The 13,002-nt window shown below is 37.5% G+C and overlaps 1 protein-coding gene across 1 annotated transcript; it reads left to right on the top strand.

Moving 5' to 3' along the window:
* The first annotated feature begins 10,642 nt into the window (after positions 1 to 10,642).
* On the top strand, positions 10,643 to 11,809 carry LOC115755562 (AT-hook motif nuclear-localized protein 23-like). The gene has a single exon (XM_030695017.2). The coding sequence runs from the start codon at positions 10,807 to 10,809 to the stop codon at positions 11,629 to 11,631; it is 825 nt and encodes a 274-aa protein (XP_030550877.2). The 5' UTR covers positions 10,643 to 10,806; the 3' UTR covers positions 11,632 to 11,809.
* Positions 11,810 to 13,002: the final 1,193 nt, after the last annotated feature.

A 13,002-nucleotide genomic window follows, 5' to 3' on the forward strand; every position in this document is an offset into this window, starting at 1 on the left:
CTCCAACAATATTAATACATTCTATTAAAAATAAATGCGTAGGAGGATAATAAACACCAGACAAAATATAAGTTGCATCATTAAAAACTTTTAAAATATCTAACTTTTTTTTTTTGTTTGCAAATATCCCATTCTTGTGGGTATAAATTAATTTGAATTATATTATCTGAAATAAATGCACATAATAAATTTTTATATGCAAAAGATTCATTAAGCAACTCGTAAGTAGAATTCCAACGATTTGGAACATCTCTTGGAATCTTTTTGGGTTTTTTTTCCATTTGCTCTACAAAATTTTAACCATTCTTTCATTTTTGGGAATGTTTCCATAAAAATTGAGTTGAGAAAAATATCAAGAGTTTTTAAACCATCTTGTACACATAAATTTAAAACATAACAAGCACATCTAATACGAAAAAATTGTCCACTAAAAATGGATTTACAAATCTTTTCTAGTTCAACAATTGAAGCGATATTTGCCATGGCATTATCAAAATCAATTGAAAAATTTTAATTAAGTAAATAATATTCTTCTAAAATTTGCCTAATTAATCTATAAATATTATTTGCCGTGTGCCTATCTTCAAAAACTCTAAATACAATAACTCTTTTTTGAATATTATAATTATCATCTAGCCAATGACATGTTATACCCATATAAGAATGAACTTGCCAATGATCACTCCAAATATCGATACCTATATACACGCATCCATTAAAATTCATAAAAAAATTTTGTAAGTCTTTTTTTCCTCTTTTTATAAAAATCTTTAATTATGCGTCTAAGTGTATTTCTAGGAACACGTTTTGCTTGTGAAACACATGCATTTTGTATGAATTGATTAAAACCAAATCTTTCACCAAAACTAAATGATAAATGTTCAACAGAAACAAATTTACCTAATTCTTGTTTATAAGTTTTTTCATTACAACGAAATAAAGGAGGAGTGTTAGGATTGGTGTACCCGAAAATTTATTGTTGCTTGGTATCAATTCCCGCTTCGGTTGGATGTTTCGCCTTAAGATACCTTTTAAATGTTCCATATTTGCCTTCATCAACATATTTGTATTTTATCCCACAATGTTTACAACTACATCATACCTTTTTGGAGCTATATCAAATCTTTCAATCTTCGTGAAGTGGTCCCATACGTCGGATGCAAACTCCTGCTCTTTTGTTGTTGAGATTTCTTCGATACCGGTAGGAGAATGAAGAATCTCTTACGTTTGGACTTGCTCCATATTAGGAACAATGTTGATTTCATCATCTGCATCAACTTCGAGTCCCCAATCTTCATAATCTTGAGAACTAGGAGGATAATCGGATTCCCTCACCTTGTTCTTGCCTTTGCCACTAGTTCTACTTCCACTTGTCATTTTTTTTATATAGAAAAAACATGTGGCATAATGCAAAAAATATAGGGTATGAAAAAAGAATTTGAAATAGAGAATTATTAAAGGAGATAATAAATAAAATAAATAAGAAATTAGAGAATAAGAAAAATTGGATGAGATGGTGTGAAAAGAATGGGTAAAGAAAAATTGGAAGAGAGAATGAGAATAATTGAAATATTGAATAAGAAATGAAAAAAATGGTGTGGTTGAATAATTAAATAGTTGAAGAAAAGAAAATAATAAATTGGATGTTGTGAATAATTGAGAGTTAGAGAGAATTTGAGAGAATTGAGATGAAGAGAGAATCTGTGTGAAAAAAATGAGAGATGGGAAGGGGTATTTATAGGTTAGAAATTAGTAAAGCAAAAGAGAAAAAAGAAAAAAGGAAAAAAATTAGGTGGGGAATGGTGGCGATCAACGGTCACCAAAAAGAAAGAACCGTTGCCAACGGCTCTTTCTTTTTTTTTTTAAAACTTTTTTAGATTTTTTATCCCCATTCTTTCACGGTTCAAAACCGGCCAAGCTCGGTTCAAGGTTTGAAGAAACCTTAACCGGGCCCTTATGCCACGGGCTAGTTTCGGGTTGAAACCGCTAGCCCCATCAACGGGCCGGTTCCGGGTTTGACTCGGGCTGGTTTGGGGCTCAACTTGGCCCGTGGCCATGACTAATTGTAGAGGATCCACATACTTAATTTATGAGTATGACCAGTTTAAATTGCACACACACAAGTGTGTGCAAGACAAAAGGAAATGGACGAAATGGTTGGGGTTTGGTTGGGGGGGGAGGTGGTTGTTAGAGAGACAGAGTGTAGTGGTCGAGTTGGTATTTTATAAAAATGCCATACTAAACTTCAAAGTGAAAAAAAACAACAAATATAAAAACATGAATCCTCCGAAGATGGTGGATGACTATAGGGCTGACAATTCATGTTATGCCGCATTAATCGCATCGTGTTAAAGTATGAATATCACATGAACATGATTGATCTGAATACAACACGTTGGATAAATATGTCAAACTACCTCTATAGAAAAAATGACGCGTCTAATAAAGTAGGTCACCAAGTGGGAAATGACTACATGATTATCAAATATGTTACGATTTCATATCTTAACGAATTTACAAATACATATTAAAATATGTACACGATAAACACGCAAAACATGTTCATAAACGATAACTTGTGTTTACATGTTTAACACATTTCTAGACCTTAGTAGTGATTTCACATCATATTAATGCAAAGTATGCTATATACTGTTAGTTTTTCTGCATGTTTAATGTCTTATGACTCCCTAAATATGTTCTTTATTATATCGTTTATTGTTGTGGAGATGTTATTTTTTTCAAATATTTAAGGATAAATTTTTTTCGATAGGCATATTAAACGTGGGAAAAACGTGTCTAATGGTGTCGCGTTAAACAAATAACACATTAGTACATTAAATTTAATGTGCTGATCATTCTCTAAACTGGTTAAGCGAGTTAAATTGTATAGGACAAGATTTCAGTAGTATCATAAATGGGCCAGCTTGCTTATAACATGAACCCTTATATGCCAAATCGAAGCTCGTTGCATTGCGTGTCATGTCTTATTGTGCAAATGGATCGTGTCGATAATTATGAGCCTAGGTAACTACATCTCCAAGGCATCAAAATTTTGATCTCTCTCTCTCTCTCTCTCTCCTGTGTGGACGGACACAATAGAGCAATCGCCTACCTCAGGCAACCCCAAAGCCAATGCCGTCTTGCCGAAGGTTGGGGAACTCCGGCATGAGGTTGTGACCATGGATTAGGCTATGAGAGGATCTGTAGCGCACATCTAACTATCCATTCATTGTGTGAAGGAGAATCATACAAGAGAGGGAAATACTAACTAGCCCTCCTCTTCCTTTTTGTTCGAAGTTTGCAAAATTCAAAACCTTCATTTGAAGTGAATTAAATGAATAGTTTGTTCATACAGTCCAGAAGCGTTTGGTCAGTCAGCAAGGCCAGTGGCGGAGCCGGCGATGGGGAAATTTTTACAGTAAGGCAATTAGCATTTTAGTCAATTTTGTTATTGATGAGTATCTCAAACAAAATAGACTAAGCAAATCATTACAAATGCAAAAAAAAAAGAAAAGATATTGACCAAGATAGAATACTCAATCGAAAATAGAGCAAAACTTATTAGATAAAACATTGTACCCAAAACACCAAATAAGTATGTGAACATAATGCAGCTCAATCATTTCATCTACTTCAGTTTAATTTCGAAATCCTAAGTTTGTGCTCGATGTTCTTTCATTTTATAGACCTCATTTATATCAAATCAGTATGAGACGTGCCGACAATCTCTTTCTCAAAGTAAGTGATCAAAGAGCTAGTAAAGAAATGATAGGGAAAATTGTCAAAAAAGTCCTAAATTTATTGCACTTTTATCAATTTAGTCCCGAACCTTTTAATTTTATCAATTCAGTCCTAACCTTTTGCATTTGTGTCAATTCAATCCTAAACCTTTTTTTTTTGCGCCAATTCAGTCCTAAACTTTTTGCATTTATGCCAATTCAATCCATCGGACCAACTTTGGCCGGCCGGTCTTGACGTGGACGCCGACCGACCCCGACGGGGTAATTTTTTATAATATATTATTTTTTTTCCTTTTTTTTTTCTTTTCTTTTCACTGTTCTTCTTCCTCCTCCTCCTTCCTTCTCCTCCATCTGCAGCTGGAAGTCAGGCCAGCCACCACGCCGCCTCATTGGGTGAGCACCGCCTCGCCCAGATCTGGCGAGGCCGAGCCATGGCGTCGCGTCGGCTTCTTCAGCAAGGGAAGCATGTCTTCGTCGAGGATGAGGAGGAGAAGAAAATGGGCAAAGGAAGCACCCCTTCATCTGCTTCTTCATCAGCAGCTGCGTCTCTGTCCCGACACCTCAAGAAACAAAAAAGGAGGGGCCAATCAAATATGCCAAGCCGACGGTGGAGCTTTTTCCATTTTCTCTCATTACTTCCGCCACTATAAAGTTCATTTTTTTTTATAAATTTAAGTTCATTTCACAACCCCACATTCCAATGACTTAATCAAAGGTTATTTGCCCTCCACTTCCGATTGCTTTCCATTGGTGAGCAGACAATTTTCTCTCCAATGGCTCGACCTTTGCATCAAACTTTTGATCGCGGCCACCGCCGTCGCTGGGCGAGCTCGGCCTCACCTAGATCTATCGAGGCCGAGCCATGGCGTCGCGTTGGCTTCTTCGGCAAAGGAAGGACCTCTCAGTCGAGGACGAGGAGGAGAAGAAAATGGGCAAAGGAAGCACCTCTTCGTCGGCGTCGTCATCAACAGCTTCGTCTGTGTCCCAGCACCTCAAGAAATGCCTCACCACGGATCTCAACCTCGCACTCGCCAGATCTGGGCGAGGCCGAGCTCGCCCTAATTTTGGTTTATTCTCCCGGACAAAGCACTTATTCCCTGAACTGACCTTACTTTTCCTAATCAAATGGCTGTGAATGTTGGAATCCCCAACATTCTTCAGAACAATTTCCCTTCTCCGTGGCAACGAAGAAGATGAACAGTAAAACGAAAAAGAAATAAGAGGAATAAAAAGAAAAAAAAATAAAGAATCTAAAAACTTTAAAATAATTATTAAAAATTGCCCCGCCAGCATCGACCGGTGTCCACATCGTTGCCGACCGGCCAAAATTGGCCCGATAGACTGAATTGGCACAAATACAAAAGATTTATGATCGAATCGGCATAAAAAAAGATTTATGACCGAATTGACACAAATGCAAAAGGTTTATGATTGAATTGACAAAAGTATAATAGGTTTAAGACTTTTTTGACGATTCTCCAGAAATGATATAACATTTAGGCTCCTTTATATTTTTGAAAAAAGTCTTATTGAAAAATGACAATATTTTATTACATTCGGCTAAAACACGAAAATGAACTGGAAAAATATTTTCCGCCATTCAATATAGAAAACCTAATTTGATTTTCCTCCGTGTACTCCTTTTAATCATTTTTATTTTTATTTTTATTTATTTTTTATTTTCTTTAAAAATTAGAAATTTCTATTTTTTTCTCTTTTCTTTATTTTCTTTTCCCTTCTTCTTCAGCCAATAGCTAGCCACGACGATGGCTGGCGAACGACCGAATAAGAAGGGAAAAGAAAAGAAAAAGCATAAAAAAGGAGAAAGAACAAAGAAAAACAATAAATAAATAAGTTTTTAAATAAATAATAAATAAAAAGAAAGGAGTGTGAATGAATGTAAGATGAAAAGATGAGGGAAAATATTTTCCTCTTCTCAAAAAGAGGAAATCATTTTCCTTACTTTTGAAAGTGTTTTTTTCATGGTAGAAAATATTTTCCTTGACTCATTTATTTTGGTGAATTGAGCGCCGAAAAATTTGAAAAATATTTTCTTGGAAGTTATTTTTCGAGAGAGACGAACGACGCCTTACTGTGAAGCCTCATCTTCATAAGATTCAAAAGCTAAAAATGCACATAGAGAAGTGGATGAGTGTGTAAAATCGTAGAGGATTGATAATTACGATCACTGGCCAGGCATAAAGGATGCAGCATGATGCATGTGTGGTCGAGTGATTCCATCGTCACCGCCCATCGGTCATTATGGAAAGAAGTATATGGATGTAAAAGGATTGTAAGTGGGCTTTCTGGGATAAGTGTTTGGGTGAGTGTAAAATCGTAAAGAACCGATAAATTACAATCACCACTAGGCAAAAAGGACACACCACCAACCAATGATAAATATCGGGATTTAGATAGAAGTTTACCACCAAGGCCTAAAGGTTAAACCAATAGTCAAGGCTAAAGGGCTTTTGGCTCACCACCAAGGAAGAATTCTCTTTACAAGGCTAAAGAAATAGAAGATAAACAATTCTACCCACGAAAAAAAATTCTCATTCAATTAACAAGTCTTTTTTTACAATCACCGATATTCTGAATGCGGGATAGATTACAATCACCATGAAGGCATAAAGAACGCACAACCAGCCAATGATAAAGTTCGGGATTAATGAAGATCACCACCAAAGCTTTAAGAATGCACCACTTGCTAAAGATAAATGACTTTGAGATAGGAGAAGCTCACCACTAGGAACTAAGGGATAATCACCAACCATGGATAAATGGCTTCTTGATTCACTACCAAGGAAGAATCCACATTCCACGGATAAAGAACCAAGATTGATATTTTCTCCCATAAAAGCAAATCTCATATCTTCTCCACCAGCAAGTTTGTGTTATAATGGAGAACTCTTCTTCTATTTAAAGAGGGACTCAAACATAGGACATAGACAATCATTAAGACATGGGGACTAGACAGATATTAAAGAGACATAGGGACTCTCTCAATTATTAAAGACATGGAACTATAAAGCAATTAAGATCCAAGGTACTAGAAAATGAAAAAAAAAAAAAAAAAAGACCTAGGAACCATAAAATCATTAAAGATACAAAGACTTGTAAACTTAACTCTTGACCCTTGTGGTTCATTTTCAAAATTCGTCCACCAGCCTAGACCATCAAATAACCATTTTGGAATATCACCAAATAATCAAGAAAATAGCTCAGAAGAGTCTCATGTTGATATGTTGTTGGTCCACTATGGCAACCATCTTGGTGAATCAATAACTTAGTCTCCAAGGGAAGAATCAATCACTCTATAGCCGATAGTTTACATATCGACATCTTTATTCTCAATCTAACGTAATAAGTTACAATCATAATATGCCTTGGCATAAATGAACATGGATGTAACTGGACTCGTTGATGGAACCATATTGGAACTCAATGATTGTTTCGATGAGTTGGATGCTCCCACATCACCCCAAGACTTGGAGCTTAGGCGATAAGCCAATGAATTAAATCGAACGAAGAATTCTCGCCCTAAAAGTCCTGAATTATATTTATATAATTCATCTGAGTCCTTAAACTTTTCTGTTGTTGTAATAAAGTTGTACACCTTCCTTGAAAGGTGCAATGCAGTCTTATGCATTTATTTGATACAATCAAATCCCAAACCTTTACTCAATGGTACAATTAATTTCTAAAATTATTTATCTATTTGAAAAATGCAATTGAAGGTCACCATATGTGTAATTATCAAGTGCCACATCGCCAATTTATGGTAGTGTTTACACATTGAAAGGACTTGATTGGGCGTTTGGCCAAAAAATTTAGGACTCAATTGTACCGATTGAAAGATCCAGAACATGGGATATTCAATGTCGATTTTGGACTCAGCCATGTTTCCTCTACTTTCGGTTGGATGAAATATGCTTCTTTTTCTTCTTTTTTTAGCTTACAAAAGAATTTATTCTGTACTAGAATTGCATATGTCAATAACCTCTTAACTTTACCGTTACTTAGGTCACCCAACCTTACTTTTGTTTTAAATCAAGTCGCAACGTCCAAAGACCTATTAAAAAAATATGCAGCAATATCTTTTGTTGTATGACGAGGAATTACACTTACGTAGACAGACCTTGACTAATGAAATAGTTATCGATTAGGTATGAAACGTTGTCACTTATAACATCAGTTTCATTTTTACAAGCTCATTGAACTTCTGTATCCAATTTTAGGGTCCGTTTCTTTCGTGAAAATTTAAGTTTGAAAAATATTATTTTAAAAACGATTCTATACGTTACTTACAAAAATGAATGAACGAAAATTATTTTCATCATCCGCTAAAATGTTCCGGCATAAATTGTCGTAGATAATGAAAATACTTTTTGTTGGCTAATTATTCCAAGCGACTTAATCAATTAGTTTTAAGAAAATAATTTTCGTTAAAACAAACGCACTATCATGGTATATTTGTTTTCATTAAAAAATATTTTCATGAAATCATGTTCCAAACTTTCATGTATTTGGAGTCACTAAAAAGGGATAATCAATGGAGAGAGTTTTACAGTGAAGGAAAATAACCACACACAAAATTGAGGAAATGATTTCTCTATGTTAGAAAGAAGAAATCCTTTTCCCCAAACTCCATTCCACTTCACGATCAAATAAAATGGTAGTAGAGAAACTTATATTTCCAAGTAAAATATAAACATGAAAAAGCCTAATCCAATCTCTCTTTCAAGGACAGCCAAACAACTAAAAGTCAGCTATTTTCGAAAATACTACGTTGTTTGTGAAACAAACCCACCATAAAAGAGTGGACAAATACAATAAGGGAGAAAAATAAGGAATAAATTTAAAATCAGGAACTCCAAATCTAATGCTCCCTTCGTCTCGTGAAAAATATGATGTTTTTGGAAAATTTTTTACAGGAAGTCATTTTTTCAGGAAAATTACAATGTATCTATGTGTTCGGCTGAAACCTAAACATGAACTGAAAAATATTTTCCGCCGTTTGTTATGAAAAATATGATTCGATTTTCCTCCAAGAACCCATTTAATTATTTTTTACTTTATTGTATCTTTCTAAAAAAGCCGAATATTTTAATTATTTTTTTCTTTTTTTTCAATTATTTTTTTTCTTTTTCCTTCTTCTTTGGCTGCTGGCCACATGCAAACGTGCTTGGTTTGGGTGAAAGAAACAGGAAAAATGTTTTTCTCTCTCCAAAAAGAGGAAATCATTTGCTCCACTTTTAAATGGGTTTTTTTTTACCAATGGTGGAAAATGCTTTACATGACTAGTTTATTTTAGTGAACCGAACACCGAAAAATTTTGAAAATATTTTCTTGGAAGTTGTTTTCCACGAAACGAACCGAGTCTAAACATTTAAAATTTGTGGGATAAGTGTTTCTTAAAACTTGAACTATGAGATTAAAACATAATTTAAAACTTAAATACTCTAATAGATATACCCAATTTGATTCCAACATTTTATTTCGATGACCAGACATAATCAGCAAATCACTATATGATTCTAAGATTTTATTTTGATGATCGGGCACGATCAGTAAATCACTTCGGAGCCGCACAATGTTTCTCTTAAGATATAGAACTAGTGGACTTTACTAGCCTAATTTGCAACATAAATTGGATGTTCCGAATAACTAGAGGTGTCAATATGGGTCTTTAACTCATTTTTAACTCACTTTATTTATTTGGGTCAAATATGAGTTCAACAAACTTAAAAAATGGGTTAAATGTGGGTTTAGACCTATAAAGCTTATTCAAATATAGGTTGTAACCCAACCTATTTTTGACCCATGACCTATAGCTTCACAATAGATCTTTTATTCACTTGTAAACCACCACCCATCGCCCGCACATCGTCATTGCCGGCCTCTGCTGCCCGCTTGCCCTCCCACCGCTTGTTCGTCCGCCCGACCAACGCCTCACTCTTATTGGTGGGGTTGATGGTCTAGCCTTACTCTGTCAAGATCGCAACCATAACTTTCCCAACCAATCCAATGAACAGATGTGAGCAAATTCAAATGGACTCGAGCATTGCACACGGGGTCAATCGCGAAGGGATTGTGATTTCGCGATGGGGAGAGAGTGCGGTTATCACTTGTCACCTACTTGCATGCAAGTGTCGTCCCAATCGTGGCCAAAGCGAATGACGACGACGCGCTCTTCCTCGGCGAGGATGGCTCGATCCAGCGCCCATCCCGAGTACGGGTGTGGCAACAAGTACGACATCTCTCTCTCTCTCTTTCTCTCTCGGTCTCGCTTTGGCGAGCAAATAGGAGCGCGAGTGTGTCGATTGGTGAATACGGAGAATACGATCCGCGAAGAAGAAGGGCCTAGAAGGCGGAGGGCCACGATGGCAACGGTCGGCAGTTGGCAAAATAGTTCTTACATTTTTTTAATTTTATGAAATAAATATTTCATGATCTAGTTAAATATATAAGTATTTAAATTATATGGGTCGGGTCGAATATGGATTGAGTTTGGGCTGGGTCGGGTATGAGTCATAAAATTTGTACTACGTGAAAATGGGTTAAAACGAATTAAATGGGTCAATATGAGTCGGACTATATTAAACCCGACCCAAACCCGACCCGACCCACCCATTTGACACCTCCCCGAATAACCCCTAAATATTTGCATAAACAAATAACGCTGTGCGTGGGCCAAGAAAGAAAGGGAATCCTGTGTCTTTAAAAAAATAATAATAATAATAGTTGCGTGCCTCTATGTTTTGTCATTGGGAAAAAAAATTAAACAAGCAAATTTTTTAATGAGAGACTTAAAAAATGATTAAACATTAGTCACGTAAGACAGCACGAATATAAAAGCAAGTTTCCTCGTTATCACTTGACCCAGATAAGAACTCTCTCTCTCTCTCTCTAGATTCCTCTCGTCTTCTATTCGTTCTAGGGTTTCAATTCCAGCGACCTGAGGTTCACATAAAATAACCCATTACGATTTAAAAAGCACACTCCCCAATTTTACTCGGAACTATTCCATTTTGTTTCGAATTCATTTCTGTGGTGTGTGCATATGGCTTCAGGTTTAGATTTAGGTTCATCCAACCCTTTTCTTCACCACCTCCAGAGACCTGACCTTCACCTCCAAAACCCGCCGGATTCTGAAGATAATGACCCCAACACCCCGACCCACTTCTCCGCCAACGGCAACAGGCTCGACCTCGTCTCGCCGTTCTCGGGGCCTGGCGACCTGGTCACCCGCAGGCCCAGGGGGAGGCCGCCCGGCTCCAAGAACAAGCCGAAGCCGCCGGTGATTGTCACCAGGGAGAGCGCCAACACGCTCCGTGCCCACATCCTGGAGATAGGCAGCGGCCAAGACGTCTTCGAGTCCGTGGCGGTGTATGCGAGGAGGCGGCAGCGGGGGATCTGTGTCCTCAGTGGGGCCGGCACGGTCACAGACGTGAGCCTCCGTCAGCCGGCGGCTGCTGGCTCGGTGGTGGCGACTCTGCATGGCCGGTTCGAGATCCTCTCCCTGTCAGGGTCCTTCCTGCCGCCCCCAGCCCCACCTGGGGCCACCAGCCTTACGGTGTTCCTGGCAGGGCCGCAGGGCCAGGTCGTCGGGGGGAACGTCGTCGGCGCCTTGATGGCCTCGGGGCCGGTCATCGTGATCGCATCTTCTTTCACGAACGTGGAGTACGAGAGGCTGCCCTTGGAGGAGGAGGAGGAGGAGGAGGAGGCGAATCCGATAGAGCAAGGGGGTGGTGGCAGAGGGGTCAATAACCAGTACCCAGATCCTTCATCAGGTTTGCCATTCCTCAATCTTCCACAGAGTATGGCTCATCAGTTAGCAGTTGATGGGTGGAGTGAAAATGCAGCAGCAAGGCAGGGTTATAATTGACCCACATCAAAATTACATTAACCACATCTTCTGTAATCTTTCGCTTGGTGTCTGGAAGACATTGTCTCTCTCTCTCTCTCTCTCTCTTACTGGTGTTCTTTTGTTGATTCTTGTAAGTTTGATATTGGTGATGTGTGAGGAAAGACTTGGGCTAAACTTTTGGAGTTTGATCTCCTAATTTGGACTTCCCTCCATCCTCATCCGAAATTGACATTGGATGGGTTCAGCTCCAGACCAAATTCGTGGCGTTTCACAAGCTATATCACTCACAGCGCAAGAATTAAAACTGTGGGACACGCATGTGGTAGCAACAAGTCAATGGTCCTTTCCTTGAAACGAAAGACATGAGAAAGACGAAAGCTACTGTTGCTCTTACCGTCAGCAGACACTAGGGTTTGTTTTGTGGCCCTGATGATGACTTGCCAGAGGGATTTTTCTAAGATGGGAGCATTTCTTTGCGTTTTCTCTCACATGTTGCTTTAGCATATGTTGGATGCTGATTAGAAATTGGGCTGCTTCATGGGGTTGTTTGTCTTCGTGTTTTCCTGTCAGTATGGTGTGAATTTGAACAAAGTTTGACAAGTATAGGAATTTGTGATCTACATTTATGAAGATTTCTATAATCATTTCGTATACACGTACTGGGGCCGTACACTCGCGACATTCCTCATCGTACTGGTCTTGGCTTGATGGAGAGTGGTAAGGACGAAAAACATAATTTATGTGATGGTTTAATAGCTCGGAGATCGTTTGGTTACGTCTATTTCTAACATTTTTATTTTGTCATGTCTTAATGTTATGATTTTTAAAATGCTAGAAAAATTTTATCAATGTTCCTTAATTTAAGAAACAAAAGCAATTTTGTTTATTAGACAGAATCATATTTTAACTATTAAAATTAAGAGTAAAATTGTCGAAGGAGCTAGTAGCTTTTACCACATGATATGAGGGGATCACTAGGCATTGATGAGCAGCTAGCAGCTGCCATTGGGTTTGAAAATCTAATCCCTGCATTTGGCCGCTAGTGTGTTGCGAAGAAGGTAAAAAAATGAATTTTCCTACTTAGATGCTTATTACTTGTGCCAATTCAGCACTATACATTTCAATTGCGCCAAATTGATTCCTAAACATTTTCACTTTTTGTAAATTCTTTGTCTTTCAAAAATAAAAACAAAAAACCGTTCGCAATAACGTAACCGAATAGAGGGCTGGGCAATTTGAAGCACGAGATTTTCTTTATGAGACATCTAAAGCACGAGATTTAATCTATATATGCTTTTGCTTGTGCTGCTCAATTTATTACATGGATTATATACAAGTCTTTCTGGTGCTAGTGCTGGTTAATATATTACATGAATCAAATGCAACAAG

Source organism: Rhodamnia argentea, chromosome 9 (genome assembly GCF_020921035.1).
Source record: "Rhodamnia argentea isolate NSW1041297 chromosome 9, ASM2092103v1, whole genome shotgun sequence".
Taxonomy (NCBI): domain Eukaryota; kingdom Viridiplantae; phylum Streptophyta; class Magnoliopsida; order Myrtales; family Myrtaceae; genus Rhodamnia; species Rhodamnia argentea.

Excerpts from the sequence above, each read along its gene's own strand:
- LOC115755562 (XM_030695017.2), top strand. The coding sequence starts at position 10,807 with ATGGCTTCAGGTTTAGATTTAGGTTCATCCAACCCTTTTCTTCACCAC.